This window comes from Amaranthus tricolor, chromosome 10 (assembly GCF_026212465.1).
Source record: "Amaranthus tricolor cultivar Red isolate AtriRed21 chromosome 10, ASM2621246v1, whole genome shotgun sequence".
Classification (NCBI taxonomy): Eukaryota; Viridiplantae; Streptophyta; class Magnoliopsida; order Caryophyllales; family Amaranthaceae; genus Amaranthus; species Amaranthus tricolor.
The window spans coordinates 2,104,336-2,123,179 of NC_080056.1; the positions used below are offsets into that span (position 1 = coordinate 2,104,336).

Genomic DNA, 18,844 nt, shown 5'->3' on the forward strand with positions numbered 1-18,844 from the left:
ATATAAATTACCATTATATAATTTATGGTTAAAGTTTGGAATATGAATGAAAGATAGCACGTTGTATCCTTATCAAATAATATTGACATCGTGTAATAACTCGAGTTACCGTTAATTGAGTAAACAGGGTCATCACGAGGTACATTTTCCAAAAAATTGAAATCACACTTCCAAAATTTGAGCAAAGGGGTCACAAGCTCTTAAACGTGACTTACTCAGCTAAATCTCAAAACTAACATCTAACTAAAACACAAGATAATCATACAATTCTCTACAAGTTCAATATAACCAACACAACCAAATTTAATATACATTTATCCAAAAACCTAATACAAAACTACAAATTCCTAAGTGCTCAGCTCAATATACATCCTTGGAACGCTATTCAACACCGCTAACCCATCGTTCCCGACCGGTTTCGATCTGTAATCAAACTAAAAGATGGAAACAACAAAGGGTCAGATTAAACTGAATGAGAAGTAACAATCCAAAACATCAAAACACAGTAATTCAAATCATAGGTTTAAAAGCAACATCAGTTCCCTAGATCTATGTGCGCACAGGGAGTCTAGTTTGAGAGGTGCCCCATAGCTCTAAGGCTATGTCGCTCTCGGGTGAAGCTAGTCAATATCTGAATGACAATTCGCTTCAAAAGAGAGAGCAGGGAACAATGTTTCTCAACTCCGTCAATGACCAGCCCGCAAGCCCGATCCATTGACCATATCATAATATCAACATAAACATTCACAACAACATTTGTCTCAACAATTTCCAATTCAAAAGAGCTTTAGTAAAAAGTTTATTTTCAAGAATGTAGTCTGATCAAACCCTTTAAGAGACTGCTACTACTCACCAAAAACGACGCTTCAAAGAGTCAGATTCGATTCGCAGCTATAAGCTATAATGGTTTCACAAAAAAATTGTCTCCTAAAGCATAACAAGATCATAACATCATTCAAGAGCGTTCGGTACTTAATACTAACATATAATTTTATTACATCTCCTCCTAAGACCATAGCGTAACCAAGACTTTATTCTAACATAGTCCAATCCATATGCCATAAAGAGTTTATAATCCAATACTCAAGAATTGTTTACATTCTCCTAAAGGTTATCCAACAATCATTATTCTCTCTTTCTATCTATGTAAACACAAAATTGTTCATCATTCTCCTAAAGGTTTCTTTCTTGATGGTACGAAATTAAAGTAATATAATAATAACATAATATAAGGAAAGAAGAGTATAGGTATGTATATATCAATGTAGATTAAGCAAAAGGAATAAAGGATGTAACCCTCTTGCATTTTCGGTTTAGAAACAGACAAAGGAACACTGTTGCCTGCCCTGCTGATTTTCAAATCAAAAGGACGCAGCAAGGCTGCTGCCTACTGTTGTCGAACCAACCCGATGTGAACTTTCCAAAAAGAATTAGAATCCATGGAGGTTTGCTTTCAAAGGAACATCAAGAACAATTAGGGAATTAACAAATGGGGTTTGTTTTGCCAAGAAGGGTTGCAGTACAAAAGTAAGAGATCTTACTGCAATTTCAAAGAATAAATATTAAGGGCATAATAATTAAGTTATATATTGTACCCTTGATTTACGGTTCCAGAGACCAAGAACAGGAAGCTTGCTATTGTTTGCTTGAAGAATTAGTCAGAGGAAAGAAGAATGACCACCACCATCTTGTTTCTCAAAAAGATCAGGTCTGTGACGGCCATGGCTTGATTCTTGAAAGGAAAAAATCATAATGAATAAGGAGAAGGAATCAAAACAATAACACATAAACAAAATTAAAAGGATTCGAACCTTAATTTGACACAAACAATCGAAAGGGAAACCCATTGATTCGTTCAATGAAACGAAGGCAAGCAAGATTTGCGGTGTCTCTTGCGAAAACCAAATGTAGAAGATGACTAAGGCTTGCTTTGCCCTATTTGCGAAAAAGGAAAGGGTTTATGCCCTAGATTTTGAAATTTTTGGAGGAAGAAGAAGAGAAAGAAGGTGGGTATGGCTGTTCGGTTTTGACGCAAGGAAGAAGAGGAATAATCCATAGTTGAAGACTCTATGGTTGCTTGCGAAAAATCAGAGGAAAGGGTTGTGATTTGGAATGAAAGAGAAAGAAGAGTTTGGGTATTTTTAATCCAATAAAAGAAAAGAAAAAGAGGGAAGAAATTAAATTGAAAATATTTCATGTCATAGATATTTAAAATCATTCTCGCATTGATAATTTTCTTAAACTTACTCGTCTTAAAATATTAATTTCACAAATATTACACATTGCGACTTTTTTTAAGTATATCCTGTAGCATTATATTAAAACGACCAAAGCCTAAGGCAAGGGAAAAAGGTTTCATATAAATCTTTTTCAAGCCTTTTCTTGGCTGAATTTTATCCTATCTAGAAATTATGTCTCTAGCAACCACCTTTATCCTCACCTTTGATCATCCCCAACATGTGCATGACATTTAACCTTAATTCAGCAAATATTTGCGGCAAATCATTGCTGCAAAGAACATATAGTGGGTGAATCGATAGAGATCACCTGTGTTGCATACATTTGGTAGTCTCTTAGCACCTTTGCATATATTTGGCATTTAGACTTTTGACTCAAAAAGACTAACAAATAAAAAATAAAAGGACAAAAAAAAAATTTATATCGTATGTCGAAGTATATAAATGTGGTATAAGCATATGTTGGCCATGATTAGAAAAATGTTACAACTGTTGGCATATATGCTCAATTATCAGTTTTCATGAATCATTTATCTAATTACACCACCTATATTAAGATTTATATATCTTAACTACAAAAAAGTTAAATAACGTTTTTAGGCTAATTGTTGATGAATCAATCCTCAACACACACATATAGACTAATTTTTCTCAAACATGGATTCTTTGTACCCTTTGATGTTGATACATATATTTAAAACTTGGTTTTACGTCTGAAGACTTCAATGTTATCTACCATCAAAAGCTTAATTTTCTTATTGTACCTTTATTAAAATTTTAAAACATTAAAATTTTTTTTAAAAAAGAGATTGTTGACCTAATGGTTAGAAATTTACCCATTCACCACTACATAAGTTTTGATGTTCACCACCTAAAATAAGATCAATTTCCCTTCTCTATATATGCGATTTTCCACACCTTAAATCACGAAAAAAGAATATTATTATAAATAATAGTTAAAAATTGTTCTTTTATAGTAAAAGTGTATATTTTCATTTCTCATGAACTAACGTTTCTTGTGTGATACTATTTGTATCATCTGAATTTGCTGCAAGTCTAACATGAAAATAAGAAATATATCATATACTGTGTTAAATATGTCAGTTTGAAATTTTAATATTATTTCTTAATCACTCTTAATCATATTAATTTTAAGTTTTAATCCATAAAATAAGTTAAAAAGAGTTGCTTTAATATAAATATTATTTTTCAAGTGTTTTTATAACTATTATTTTAAAGACTTACTATAATGTTAAGTATTACATATTATAGTTAAGGATGTTGAATTAATATATTAACAAGCTGCAATCACTTGCGTACAGAGTGAGTAACAAATTGAGAATAATAAGTACATATAACATCAAAAGGAATACTTATTATCATATCTTACTTGAGACATGTACCATTTCTACATGTGCAATATAAATAGCATACGGTAAAATCCACTTTTATTTCGTCAGTCTACCTTATAAAAAAGAAAAATTATTGTGAATAATCCAATCTATTTTCAATTACCGTTTAATAATTCCACCTTTTGAAAATTTTTTAATAATTCAATCTTTACTTTCAGCTTCTTGCCAATGGACCTTTTAGAAAATGACATGCTCAGATTACCTCCAATAATCCGACCATTTGAATTTTTTTAATAATACAACCTTTATTTTCATTTTGTTGCCAATGGAACTGTCAAGACTCAACTTCTCTTTGCCACTAATTTATAATAATCCAACATATCTCATCCATACATGTTAAGTCTCTTTTAATTTTTTTTTATCAAATTTTCTCTTCAATTATTATCAAAAAATCCACAATTTTTTAAATACTCAATTTCTTTTTGCCACTGATTAAAAAAGGTATTTTACTTTGAAGGGAAGTGAAAACTTACGACTATTTTTTATAATTATATTGATTATAAAATTTTAACGTGTAAATTTCAACTTGATAAAGAGAATATATAACAGGTTGGCAGGTACCCGACTTAATGTATTTTGTGGCCCATGACCCAACCCAGTTAAGGCGGGTTGGATATCCGACCCGAATTATTGTACTTTTTTTTAAAAAATTGACCCGCCATTTAGGATGTGGGTCGGCGGGTCGGGTCAAACGGCTCGAATTTTCGAACACCCCTAGTTGATCGGATATGTACGTAAAGACAATTACTATTTATGCAATGATTAACTTCATAAAGTTGAGAAATAATAGGAATTTCATTTAGCTTCAAAAGGTCCATTGGCAACAAAAAGCAAGTAAAAGTTGAATTATTGAATAAAATTTTAAAGGTGAGATTATTGACAAGTAATGGAAAAGATTGGATTATTATAAAAAAAAAAATGAGAGGTAACCTGATACAACAGGTTATTTCTTTAAAAAAGTTCATTAACAATAAACTGAAAGCAAAATTCAAATTATTAAAAATTTTCAAAATTGTAAAATTAATGACATATAATTGAAAATAAGTTAGGATTATTCGGAACAAATAGAAAAAAATGTTTTTCTTGATTTGAAACGTTGTACTCTGGTCTGGGTTCACAACAGAGCTCAGAGCCACAGACAGTCCAAACAGGCGTCCCGCTCCGTTTTCGCACTATAGTCGCCGAGGAACTCAAGAACGCACCAGCTCCGTCGCTTCAATCCAAACAGGTCTTAGCATTTTTTCTCTTTTACTATTTCCTCTCTTGTACTGTATATTGTGTTTTTTGTGCTACTGTAAATTGTAACAAGGGAGAAATTGAAAATGTGAGGAATCACTAGATTTGCAGTACCTTTTGGCTCTATATTTTTGCATTTTGTATGATACAAGAATTGGGTTATGTTTTTTTGAAATTATTTTGTGTTTTCAACTGATGGTTACCTATAAATTAGGGGTTTTAAAGGGTTTTCATGGTAATACAGGAATTTAACCACTAACCCTGGAAAACCCATAATTTTGTACTTCATAATTAAGTTTATCAGCATTTTTTGGTTATGATAATCTTCAGTGTGATGATATTTTCATTTCTTTTCTCTTGTGTCTTAAGATGATGGGTACCTGTAAATTTAGGGGTTTTAAGTGATGTTAATAAGGGAATTTTTAATTACCACATCTCAAAAAACCATTAACCAAATTGATATTGTGCTTGATAATTAAATTTAAAGCTGTTTTTGTTATGATAATCTTCACTGTGTTGATATCTTCATTGTTCTTTTATTTTCTTGTGTTTTAAACTGATGGGGCCTGTAAATTTAAGGGTTTAAAAGGATTTTCATGGTAATAAAGGAATTCTATTACCACCCGTCATAACCCACCAACCAAGTTGATTTTGTACTTGGTAATAAATTTAAAAGCATTTTTTGCGTATGATGATCTTCAGTGTGGTGATACTTCAATATTCCTTTATAGAGTGCCAAATTTTTTGTGCTACTATTTGAAAGATGGGATCTTCAAATGCTTCCGGAGATTTGTCAGCTGATATGGAGATTGATGCATTCAGGCGCTTATTTCCTGTACAGTTTTATGAACGTCATTTTGTTAAGTCTTTAAGGCCTGATGGAAGATCACTCAATTCTGCTAGAGATACGACTGTGGCCCTTGGTAAGTAATGTTTACCATATTAGTTTTCGTCTTCTTTAGTCTGAAGGCAACATGAATGAGTTTGACGTATTGTGCATGTGATTTACCTTATGTTGTTATTGTTTAGGGGCTGTTTCATCGGCTAATGGTTCTGCACTTGTTAAAATTGGCTCCACTGTAAGTTGCTGCTCTCTTTGTCTTCTGTAACCATTTATTTTGTTCGTCGGAAGCTCATCTATTCAATGTTACGCTTACTAGGCTATATGTGTTCTAGTGCAAACTTGTCCTTATTGTAGGAGTTTTCTTACATTTTTGTCCAAATGAATTTTCGATTGTCAATTATTATGTAGGGGCATCAAGGATTGCCATGGTCACATTACTTCAGGTGAATTGAAGAGTCCATGTATGATGTAACTTGACATTATTGTCCAACTGGAAATGGGATCATGTTTTTTTTTTCCTTCCAATTTTTGAACGGTGCAAGAATTTATGCCTCAATAAATATTCCAAAACACAACTTAAAAAGCCTTATGCAAAACCATCATGTTGAAACATAGTGCAACAAAGTGCAACAAGGCCACATCGTATTACAATTGCCGCATGTTGTAAAAGTTTTCGAAAAAGAAAATCGATCTTTCACACATCATTGAGGTGTGGATAAATTGCATTTTTGGTCATTTCGGTCTCTTTTGAGGGATATCTCACGCCGTTGGCCGATATTCGGCGTTATGATAATAATATGACTCTGATTACCACTGTCACATCATGTTCGTTACTGCGATCACAACCATTGCTGCTTTTTTGCACTGTTTTGAATATGTGTAAGCTAACTTTTAGGGAGCAAATTTCACAAAGGTCCTCAATATCACAAAGATTGTTTTGTTATTTGAAGTCTAAATTGAAGATCTTATTCTTTACCATCACACCTAAGTCATGGAATTGTTCTTCAACTTCCACATTACATTCTTTAGTTTAAGGTCCTTTCTATTCTCTGCAAGTGGAAATTTTTGGAAGAGTGGGATGGTTTGTGGGTGAATACATTACTTGATGTAGTATGGTGGTTCTGTCTCTACCTCATTCTCCCTCGCACATGCTATCTCTTGAGTCTATGATGAATTGTTATTTGTGTATATTAATTGATGATGTGTGTATTGCTATATCATTTCAAGTTCTCAATATTTGCTTTTCTATGCTTTGTCACAACATGCTACTAGTTTGGCCATGTAAGTGTATATGTGTGTTCATCAAAGCAATTTTGTTTGCTATTCTGCAGACAATGCTTGCTGCAATCAAGATGGAAGTCATGACTCCTTCAACAGATACACCTGATGAGGGTAACCTTGGTAAGGCATATTTATTCTAGTCCTGTTAAGAATTAGATATATTCTACGCACATTTTATTGCGAGAAAAGACTTTATCTTCGTAACATTGATATTTCTTGCCTGTGCAGCTATTGAGTTTCACATGCCTCCTATTTGTTCCTCACTTGTTAGGCCGGGAAGGCCAGCAGATGCAGCACCAGTTATATCAAAGCAAATAGCGGACACTATATTAAGGCAAGTCAATGTTAGTGCATGCCTATTAAAATTAGACACTCAATTGATAAGCTTCTTCTCAATCTTGGGCATTATTTGACTTACACCTTAGGCAGTTCGCCATAATTGTTTTGACGGCTTTTACACATTCTCAGTTTTCCTTCTTCGTGCTGAAATTTTTTCAAAATTCTTTGAAGATTCTTACTCTTCAAACAAACTAAAGATGTTTGTTGTCCGAAACTTCTACTATCTAGATATGTGTTTCGTTTGATGATTTGTTGGCTGGCTGCTTTTCTATTGTTTCTGAAATTTTGAAACTTATACGAGAACTTCAAAGTTCTTTAAGGTTTTTTTTTTTCTTGAGACCTTACTGTGTGGAGATCTATAGCGCTGGGATGATAAATTTGAAGGACTTGTGCTTGGACAGTGGAAAAGCTGCTTGGATGGCTTATCTGGTAACTGTTTGTTAATACTGTGTTTAATTTTTATTTTGTATACTAATAAAAAAAGAAGTGATTTGCACAGTGTGGAGTCTGGACACATATTTTATATGGATTCAAAATTTATCTTTGTTTTCGATTTTTTTTCTGGTCCAGGATATCTGTTGTTTGGATGCTGATGGTGCTCTTTTTGATGCTGCATTGCTTTCAGCAGTTGCTGCGTTTTCTAATTGTAAGTTGTTTTGATAATTTGTTAATTTTTTATTGTATCCTTTATCTTGTGTATGATGAATTCCGTCTCACTTTTCTCAGTTTCTGTTGTAGACTTGTAGTTTTAGGGTCTGGTATATTTCACTATGTGGTGATAAATTATCTCTTGTTTACTTTATTTCCCTTTATACATCTGTTCATTTTGTAGGCTCCTATGTTTTAGTTTTTCCTTTGTTTTGTCGGAGGAATGGGAACTCAAAACCTCTAATATGGGTTCCTGAGATTCCAGGGATATGTGCAGAACCTCATCCAGGAGGTCAAAGCTTCTGCTTGTTTGTGAGTGCAAGCATTTCCGTGCTTAAGATCCTTTGGCATTGTGGACACATGGATAACATATTCGGTTTTTACTCTCGAGTCTTCGTTAAGAAATTGTCTTTGCTTTCAGCCTATATGATTTCATACTGTATACTGATCAAAATAGGGTTTATTTGGACTCTTTGATAGTTTTAACTGTATCTGCTGGATTTCAGTCTAGCACACTGTTGCTATTCATGGCCTTCCACGGTGCCACCTTATCACCTTCACGTTCTCAATTCTCACTTCTCAATCCTTTGGATTTTTTCTCTTCAAATTTGAGCTTGTTTAGTTCTTTGAGGTTTGTTGGCTTCAACCATGATGCTGATACTGGTAAAAGCATGACTTGGTGGCTTGGGAAAAAGGACGAGGGTTGTCTTGTTCCGACATATTGAAGATGTATTGGTGCAGAACTTGTCAGAAGTTAAACTTACATGTTTAAGAAGTCGATTGCTCCAGGATTTGCAGCACTAGGCCACTAGCATATTTGTTCAAGTGTTCATAGGATCCGGATTCCAGAATGTAGTACTCTTCGGCTGACTCTTTCTTTAATACCTAATTGGCCCATCACCTCTTCGAGGACCTATATTTATGACCCACACGTGCTGATTTCAAGCTTGGATTGTTTTGTGACTCTAGAATAGTAACTAGGAGTTTTCGTATGCCTTATTCGGAATAAGGCTTAAGAAAACTCCTAGTAACTACTCTAGATTCCGAGTAATTCCGTAATTTAGAATCCGTAGTTCTTTTCTACATCATTTTTTTTAGTCACCTTATACTTCATTTCTTTTCTCTAAAGCAAGGGGGAAAATATATTCTCTTTTTTTCATTTTTTTTTCATGTTAATGCATCTGTATGTTTGGTTTGTATTAGTTGAATACAATAGGAGGATTTTAATTTTTATTTTTCATATGAAATGGGAATTCTGTGTAACTTGCTTCTCTGTTTTTCAATTTTTTCTTCGATCACAGTGCGTATTCCAGTTGTATCCCTGAATGACGAAGGAAGAGTATATATTGTATCAGAAGAGGAGGAAGACGGGAAGTCGAGGAAGGAGCTTGTCAATAAAGAGAGGAGAAAACTCACTTTAAGCAACATTCCATTCTCGCTTACCTGCGTTCTTCACAAAAACTATACATTAGCTGACCCTACTGCAGAGGAAGAGTCCATCATAGAAACTTCAGTGACAGTCGTTTTGAATGCAGCTGGTCAACTTGTTTCTTTATACAAGCCCGGTGGACCTGTTCTGGCTTCCTTAGCAGCCATCCAGGCATGTTTAATTTTTCTGCACTAAACTTCCTTTGAATTCTAGTACACTCGACTCGTCCCCCCTTATTATAGTACATTAGTTGAGGATTATAAAAGTGACGGGTTCTTTTTGCAACCTATGGTTCAAACATCTGCATTTGCTATTGACTAAACACACATGCAGCAGTCATTAGAGCAGTGAAGTTGATGAACTTCTCTGAGACACATCTTTGTCTTACATGTATTTTTATAAGCAATCTGATTATGGAAGTGTTTGGCCAAATAGCTCGTTGGATAATTTTAGCTTATTTAGGTCCAAAATAGATAGTTGGGTGGTTAAACTATCTAATGCTATTGTTTGGTAAATTAACTAGTTGGAACAACTTGTTATGAATCAAGCTGCTCTCACCAGCGTGGCTAAATCAGCCACTCCAATCACCTATCAGTCGCTTGCCAGACACTCCCTATGTTTATCTTTCTGATTTGAGAACTAGTTAATGCATAGGACTTTTAATCAGAATGTTATAACTTGTAAGGTTGTGGCCATCAAATTTTTCACGTTCAGTGTGTTTTGGAGGGGGTGGTCATTAGGGATGCAAACGGGGCGGGGCGGAGATCGGAATTCCCATCCCCATCCCCATCTGTTAATGCAATACCTATCTCCGTCCCCATCCCCGCGGCGGGTATAATTTTTTTCTCTGTCTCCTTCCCGATGGGTTTGTACCTAAAACCATCCCCGCCCCACCACCCATCTGGGTATCCATTCCCGTCTAATACCCATTTTTCCCGCCCCACCACCCGTCAAATCCCCGCTTAATACCCATCTGTGCCACATATGGGCCTTAAAACTCATAATACATATCCAAACTCCAAAGTCTCAAACAAACACACATTCAAAGTCTCAAATAATTACATATCCAAAGTCTCAAACAAACAAATATTCCAAATTTGTACATATCTTTGAGGCGGGGCGGGGATGGGGTGGGTATCACCTAAAACCCATCCCCATCCCCATCCCCATCCCCATCCTCGCGGTGGGTATGAATTTTATACCCGTACACGCCCCATGACCCATCAAACTGGGACCCATCCCCGCCCCGCCTGCATCCCTGGTGGTCATGATGTTGCTCATTTGATTTTCTTATGGTTTTAGTATGATTTTCCACTCTATAATGGGTAATTTGGGCATGGTTCAGTTGATTGTTATTTCAAAAAAAATGCTATTTTGACTGCAGGAATGTGTTGCATTAACAAGACAGAGATTGGAGGAACTCCAGCTAATCTTAAATGAAGCCATCTCTGACATGGAGTTAGATTAGACGCGAAACGGGTCCTTAGCAGATAATCGTAGCTTAAAGTTGTACAATTTATGTCGTTTTTGTGGGTGTTTTTCTTCATACAAAACATTAGTTACTTGGCCTTTTAGAATTTGTTTGAAGGTTGCCACAAAGTAATCCAATTTTGCTTGTTTATAGACGACGAGATTTGTGATTTGTGTTAGTTTCGACTATGATTTTTTTGAAAAAAAACTTGTTGATAGGCAACTTCATCTACTCTCCCTCTTTTCGTTAAAGGTCTACAGTAAGTTCACCTTTAATGCTAAACTCTTATTCTCAATACGTTGGGTTGACTATATGAATCAAAATAAACTAATGTGAGGGATCGTCAAATCTAAATATTATAATTCTTTTTTCCTATTTAACGCTAAATTATAAGTAAGAAACTTATAATTTAGTTTACTACATTTAATTAAGATTATGCTTCATTTATCCCTATACGATGGAGTCGGTTTGTATTAAACTTTGCCTAATTTTTGTTACATAATCAGGTGGATTTTAGGTGATTAATTTTTAACCCGTTTATATCGATTCAAGTTTGCAACAAGTAAACAACCAATTGATATCTCTACAAAATGATGCTTAAACTACAAAACGATCAAATGGTTTTGTTTGAGATTGAATTGTTTTTGAATTAGATTATAGGCTAACAATCTCATTAACTCTAATTCAATTCATTTGTTAGATATAACAATTACTAGGGAATTTGAGATTTATCAAGCAAATTGAAGCCCTTAAATGTAGTATGAGTTCTTGTGGTAGACACATGTACCAAGTAGTCAATTCCACCAGTAAGGAAGGTAGGGTTTGTTTGGTTGTATCAACATCAAATGGCTTGAAAACAGTATACTTGGTCCCATTCGGTTCTCTCAAAAAAAAATCAGTCTTCTTTAACTCTAAGAACACAAATCCAAACTAAAAAATCTTTACAACCATAATCAACCCTTCTTTCATAACCCTATCTCACAATAAAAAAAATCAAACAAAATTCACTTGACTATGGTCTAACTTACTCTCTCAAATTGTTAATTATAATGACATTACAGAAAAGATATCACAATTAGCAGCAGTCTCAAAGGCCAAAGTAGTATAAATTACTAAAACATAGAATTAAGAGTGATTGATAGATAAATAGTGTTAAAAGTAGAGATGTTCAAAACAAACCCAATAACCCTATATTTACCCGACTTTATAATCAAATCCGATATGACCCGACATTATAAATAGATTATCAACTATGTAAATTCAACATGAATACAAAACCCAATTTTAAACTGATCCAAAACCTCTAATTCGAAATTCACCCAATAACGTGACCACCTCTAAAAAAGAAAATAAGACACTTCTATAAAAAAAATTGAAACAAAGATCATTAAATTTTCACATTTTCCTATGTGGCACCTTAGAAAATCCACATCAACCAATAGAAAGCCAAGAAACTTGATCACCAACTGATCAAATCCTTGATTGAGATAAACTATCCAAACTACTCTCTCACTTTCTTTCTCCTTCACACATTTTCTCTCTCTAACTTTTTCCCTCCTCTTCAGCCAAACGCACCACAACCTCTAAAACATTTACTTTCACTCTGTAAAGCCACGTGTCCAGTCTATACCCACTTACTGAAAAATATACAGAAACATACTGTTACAAAAACTCTCCTCAAGTATCTCATCTTCCTCTGCTCTGTTCTTCAGAACCTTCAAAATCTTTCCCTTCCAAAATTCTAGAAGGAGAAAAGAATAAGCAAAAATAATCAAACCCATCTCAATTTAACTATCAATTAACAATACCCATCAATTAAATCTTGTATTTTCCCTCAAAAATCACATTTTTTCCCTCCGCTTCATCAATGGCTTCTATTGTATCTTCTGCATTTACCTTACCAGCAGCAAAAACTGACCTTTCATCAATCTCACAAAAAAGATACATTCTTCACTCTTTTCTCCCTAAAAAAACAACCCAATTCAACTCAAGATCAGCTAAAAATGGTCAAATCAAATGTGTTGTAGCTGGAAATGGGCTTTTTACTCAAACTTCACCAGAAGTTCGAAGAATTGTCCCAGAGAGAAACCTTAACCTTCCTACTGTAAAAATTGTTTATGTAGTCTTAGAAGCTCAATACCAATCATCCCTTTCAGCTGCGATTCAAACCCTCAACAAAACTTCTGAATTTGCTAACTTTGAGGTTGTGGGTTACTTAGTTGAAGAGCTTAGAGACGAGAAAACTTACCAAGGATTCTGCAAAGATCTTGAAGATGCTAATATCTTTATTGGGTCTTTGATCTTTGTGGAAGAACTTGCAATTAAAGTGAAGAATGCTGTGGAGAAAGAAAGGGATAGGATGGATGCTGTGTTGGTTTTCCCTTCAATGCCTGAGGTAATGAGGCTAAACAAATTGGGTTCTTTTAGTATGTCCCAACTTGGGCAATCAAAAAGTCCATTTTTTCAGCTTTTTAAGAGGAACAAGCAAGGTGCTGGTTTTGCTGATAGTATGCTAAAATTAGTAAGAACATTACCTAAAGTGTTAAAATATTTGCCTAGTGATAAAGCTCAAGATGCTAGGCTTTATATTCTAAGTTTACAATTTTGGCTTGGTGGGTCACCTGAAAATTTGGTTAATTTTGTAAAAATGATTTCTGGGTCTTATGTCCCTGCTTTAAAAGGGGTGAAAGTTGAGTATTCAGACCCAGTTTTGTTCTTAGATAGTGGGATTTGGCACCCATTAGCTCCTTGCATGTATGATGATTTGAAAGAGTATTTGAATTGGTATGGAACAAGAAAAGATGCAAGTCCTAAACTTAAGAGCAAAAATGCACCTATAATTGGTTTAGTTCTTCAAAGAAGTCATATTGTTACAGGTGATGAGTCTCATTATGTTGCTGTGATTATGGAATTGGAGGCAAGAGGGGCTAAAGTAGTCCCAATTTTTGCTGGTGGGCTTGACTTTTCGGGTCCGGTCGAAAAGTTTTTCATTGATCCTATCACTAAGAAGCCTATGGTGAATTCAGTGGTGTCTTTAACTGGATTTGCACTTGTTGGGGGGCCAGCAAGACAGGATCATCCCAAGGCTATTGAGGCATTGATGAAGCTTGATGTGCCTTATATTGTTGCCTTGCCTTTGGTGTTTCAGACAACAGAAGAATGGCTTAACAGTACTTTGGGTTTGCACCCAATTCAGGTGGCTTTACAGGTTGCTCTTCCTGAGCTTGATGGTGGTATGGAACCTATTGTTTTCTCTGGACGTGATCCTAGAACAGGCAAGTATTTCCTTTTCTAGCTTTTCTATTTTTCCTGTTTATCAGAGTGATCAATCTGGTGTTCTTTATCTTGCCCTTTAGATTTTAGTAGTACCCCCATTTTTTTGATTTGGTGATCTGATGGCGAACTTAATTATTCCACAAATTCTAGTGAGAGAGTGTAGAGTAAGAATAGGTATTAAACTTTAATGGGCTGTGCCTAATGGAGATCTCTTAGAAGACCCATTGTTGTTATTATAGTGTTGAATCTTCAAACATATGATTTTAAATGATTAAATTTTAGATTAACAAATACAAGGATTTTATCAAATAATGCTATGATATTCACACTAAATGATTTTTATGAGCATTTCTATATGTAAAATCACTGTTTATGCTGCATGATTATTGTTTTGTGCATGAAAGTCAGTAAACTGAAGCTTTAATTGCAGGTTACTTTTGTTTTTCATGATGCTAACTACCAAGTGTTTTTTGGTCTTATACTTTGATGTCTTACAACAATGTCAGAAAGAGGCTGATTGGTAATAGTATTTGCATGATGCAGGAAAATCACATGCCCTTCACAAGAGAGTGGAACAACTCTGCACTAGAGCAATTAAGTGGGCTGAATTGAAGAAGAAATCAAAGGTAATTACACCTCAGGCCTCTTAAAGAATTCATGTCAGATAGTCTTGAAATTCGTTAGACTCTTCAGCGTATGATCTGTTAGCTGTCTAAGTAGCTATTAGCTGATTAGAGGGTCTTTGAGGGTGTGCGAGGTGATCGACTGTACAGGCCTCCCTCTTTCTCCCGTATATAAAAAAGTAATCAGAAAAAGAAATATGTTAAGTTTATTAATAAAATAAATATATTTACTATAAATAAGGAGCAAAATAAAAGTTTTGCAAACCCAAATTTTTTTTAAGACGGCTCTGTAATAAAGTGCGGATGGTTGTAGCTGTTAAATATAGTAGCCGTGTTAAAAATTACTGTTCAGTAAAAGAAGCTCTTTGAATGTAATTTGTTAAAAAAACACTACTTTTAATTTTTGAATGTTCGAATGTTATAAGTTAGCTTGTAAAGTTCATAAAATAGCTACCTTTACTAATAAACACTACTTAACCACTACTTAACCGAACATTAATATGTTTATAAAAGAGTTTTATAACCTCATTTAATCACTAACAACTTAAGCTGCTACACCGAACACGCCTTTATTAACTGTGAAATGAATATATAATATATCTCAACTTGGCTTGTTTAAGGTGTTTCTCAACTGAGAAGGATAACTGATGAAATGAATGTCTCTGCAGGCTGAGAAGAAGCTAGCCATCACTGTATTCAGTTTCCCTCCAGACAAAGGAAATGTGGGAACTGCTGCATATCTCAATGTGTTCGCCTCCATATTCTCGGTCTTAAAAGACCTGAAAAGGGATGGTTACAACGTAGAAGGCCTTCCGGAGACTGCTGAAGCCTTGATTGAAGATGTGATCCATGACAAAGAGGCTCAGTTCAACAGCCCAAATCTAAATGTTGCTTACAAAATGAGTGTTAGGGAGTATCAGAAATTGACTCCTTATGCTACACTGTTGGAAGAGAACTGGGGAAAAGCTCCGGGTAATCTGAACTCTGATGGAGAGAATCTCTTGGTCTACGGAAAACAGTATGGTAATGTCTTCATCGGAGTTCAGCCTACATTTGGATATGAAGGAGATCCCATGAGGCTACTTTTCTCTAAGTCAGCTAGTCCTCACCACGGGTTTGCTGCTTATTACTCGTTTGTTGAGAAAGTTTTTGGTGCTGATGCTGTTCTCCACTTCGGAACTCATGGTTCTCTTGAATTTATGCCTGGAAAACAAGTGGGAATGAGTGATGCTTGTTATCCGGACAGTCTTATTGGGAACATTCCTAACATTTATTACTATGCAGCTAACAACCCATCTGAAGCAACGGTAGCTAAACGCCGTAGCTATGCAAATACTATCAGCTATCTGACCCCTCCAGCAGAAAATGCAGGGCTTTACAAGGGGCTCAAACAGTTGAGTGAGCTGATTTCCTCGTACCAATCGCTCAAAGATACAGGCAGGAGCCAACAGATTGTGAGCTCCATCATCAGCACTGCAAGACAATGTAATCTTGACAAAGATGTGGATCTCCCTGAGGAAGGAGTCGAACTCCCTACCGCAGAAAGAGATCTCGTGGTAGGAAAAGTCTATGCTAAGATCATGGAGATCGAATCCCGACTTTTGCCCTGTGGGCTTCATGTGATTGGTGAGCCTCCTACGGCCTTGGAAGCAGTTGCAACTTTGGTCAATATTGCTGCTTTGGACCGTCCTGAAGATGGAATTTCCTCCCTCCCTTCAATACTAGCCCAGACAGTAGGAAGGGACATAGAAGATGTCTACAGAGGGAATGACAGGGGAATCTTGAAAGATGTTGAGTTACTAAGGCAAATAACTGAGACATCTCGAGGAGCTATCACTGCGTTTGTGGAAAGAACAACTAATGATAAGGGTCAAGTTGTGAATGTCAATGATAAATTGACTTCAATCCTTGGGTTCGGACTAAATGAGCCGTGGATTCAGTACCTGTCAAACACTAAGTTCTACCGAGCTGATAGGGAGAAACTTAGGGTGCTTTTTGCATTTTTAGGGGAATGCTTGAAGCTCGTTGTGGCTGATAATGAGTTGGGAAGTTTGAAACAAGCTCTTGAAGGGAAATATGTGGAGCCTGGTCCTGGTGGTGACCCCATTAGGAACCCAAAGGTGCTTCCTACCGGGAAAAACATTCATGCTTTAGACCCACAAGCCATTCCTACAACAGCAGCCATGCAGAGTGCAAAGGTGGTTGTGGATAGGCTGCTTGAGCGTCAGAAGGCTGACAATGGTGGCAAATATCCTGAAACGGTTGCTCTTGTCTTGTGGGGAACCGATAACATCAAAACATACGGAGAGTCCCTTGCACAGGTTCTATGGATGATTGGGGTGAGACCAGTTGCTGATACCTTTGGGAGAGTCAACAAGGTCGAACCTGTTAGCCTTGAGGAGCTTGGAAGGCCTAGAGTCGATGTTGTTGTTAACTGTTCAGGTGTCTTCAGAGACCTGTTCATTAATCAGGTAAAAGTGCCTCGACATTGTCTTATGCTAACTTTTTTCTTTTTACATATGATGTGTGCAAATACTATATGAAGTTTTACTAGTTTTTCTAAAAAGGATTGGAAATAACAGATAGTATGGATAAAAAAAGGTTTAAGTTACAAGTTCAAATACAAAACCTGGTTCATTCGCACACATGCAGACATGCTCCTATCGACATCATAAAACATCTAAAAATGGCCCCAATTCTCTAAATTTGCATCACGTCTCTTTCTACTAAACCGGGGCATGTTAATTGTAGAGGCTTCTTGACTATGTTACGATTGGGGTAATAGAATGTTGTATTAATGAGTTCTTATGCCCAAATTTTCTGTTTTTTATCAGATGAATCTTCTTGATCGGGCTGTGAAGATGGTGGCTGAGCTAGACGAGCCGGAGGACCAAAATTATGTCAGAAAGCATGCACTGGAGCAAGCCAAAACCCTTGGTGTTGATGTTAGAGAGGCTGCTACTAGGGTGTTTTCTAATGCCTCTGGCTCTTACTCCTCAAACATTAACCTTGCAGTTGAAAATTCCTCATGGAATGATGAGAAACAGTTGCAAGACATGTATTTGAGCAGGAAGTCATTTGCCTTCGACTGTGATGCACCGGGTGCTGGCATGACCGAGAAGCGGAAGGTCTTTGAGATGGCTCTTTCTACAGCAGACGCCACCTTCCAAAATCTCGACTCTTCCGAGATCTCTTTGACTGATGTGAGCCACTACTTTGATTCCGACCCCACAAATCTGGTTCAGGGACTAAGGAAAGATGGAAAGAAGCCTAGTGCTTACATTGCCGATACTACCACAGCTAATGCTCAGGTGAGATTTAGCGTCATTTCGGTCTTTTTCACCCTCTTTTTAAGTATCCCAACTTCCAACTTTCTATTATCCTAACCGTTTCATGGCTGTAAAATGGAATTTACACAGGTACGTACTTTGTCCGAGACTGTTCGTCTAGACGCTCGTACGAAGCTGTTAAACCCCAAGTGGTACGAAGGAATGCTGTCTACCGGTTATGAAGGCGTTCGTGAGATCGAGAAGCGACTCACCAACACGGTTGGATGGAGTGCAACTTCAGGCCAAGTAGACAACTGGGTCTATGAAGAGGCTAACACAACATTCATCAAAGATGAGGATATGCTGAAGAGGCTGATGAACAGCAATCCTAACTCTTTCAGAAAGTTGGTGCAGACCTTCTTAGAAGCCAATGGAAGGGGTTACTGGGAAACTTCAGAGGAAAACATTGAGAAATTAAGGCAGTTGTATTCTGAAGTTGAAGACAAAATTGAAGGAATTGATCGGTAAATTATGTAAAATAAGACTTAGTATGCAATCAAAATGTAATCCTGATTCATTTAGAGTCATTATTGTATCTGAAAACTTTATACATGGTTCACTTTGGTGTCTCATCTTATGTTGATATCAAATTTTGTATTATTTCTGTAATACTGAGGAAGAAACTATCCTTATCACTTTTCTCTTAACATTTTTAGGACTGTTTTTTTGGGTCGGAAAACAATGGATTTAGATATTGCAGAGTAAAAACTTGCAATAAA

At 35.9% G+C, this 18,844-nt stretch overlaps 2 protein-coding genes across 4 annotated transcripts; both read left to right on the forward strand.

Annotated features, from left to right (window-relative positions):
• The first annotated feature begins 4,714 nt into the window (after window positions 1–4,714).
• Window positions 4,715–11,148, forward strand: LOC130826242 (uncharacterized). 3 transcript variants are annotated; one of them, XM_057691830.1, is made up of 9 exons: window positions 4,715–4,877; window positions 5,588–5,808; window positions 5,915–5,964; window positions 7,061–7,130; window positions 7,239–7,344; window positions 7,712–7,778; window positions 7,920–7,995; window positions 9,299–9,597; window positions 10,811–11,148. In XM_057691830.1, the coding sequence occupies exons 2-9, from the start codon at window positions 5,649–5,651 to the stop codon at window positions 10,892–10,894; spliced, it is 912 nt and encodes a 303-aa protein (XP_057547813.1). In that variant the 5' UTR covers window positions 4,715–4,877; window positions 5,588–5,648; the 3' UTR covers window positions 10,895–11,148. The 3 variants fall into 3 exon arrangements, with proteins under 3 accessions (XP_057547813.1, XP_057547812.1, XP_057547814.1); XM_057691829.1 differs by having other exon boundaries at window positions 5,617–5,808; XM_057691831.1 differs by having other exon boundaries at window positions 5,649–5,808.
• Window positions 11,149–12,356: 1,208 nt separating this feature from the next.
• LOC130826240 (magnesium-chelatase subunit ChlH, chloroplastic) lies at window positions 12,357–18,774 on the forward strand. Its single transcript, XM_057691827.1, has 5 exons — window positions 12,357–14,172; window positions 14,717–14,799; window positions 15,465–17,267; window positions 17,631–18,107; window positions 18,216–18,774. Exons 1-5 carry the CDS (start codon window positions 12,765–12,767, stop codon window positions 18,591–18,593), a joined length of 4,149 nt encoding a protein of 1,382 aa, XP_057547810.1. The 5' UTR covers window positions 12,357–12,764; the 3' UTR covers window positions 18,594–18,774.
• The last annotated feature ends 70 nt before the right edge of the window (window positions 18,775–18,844 follow it).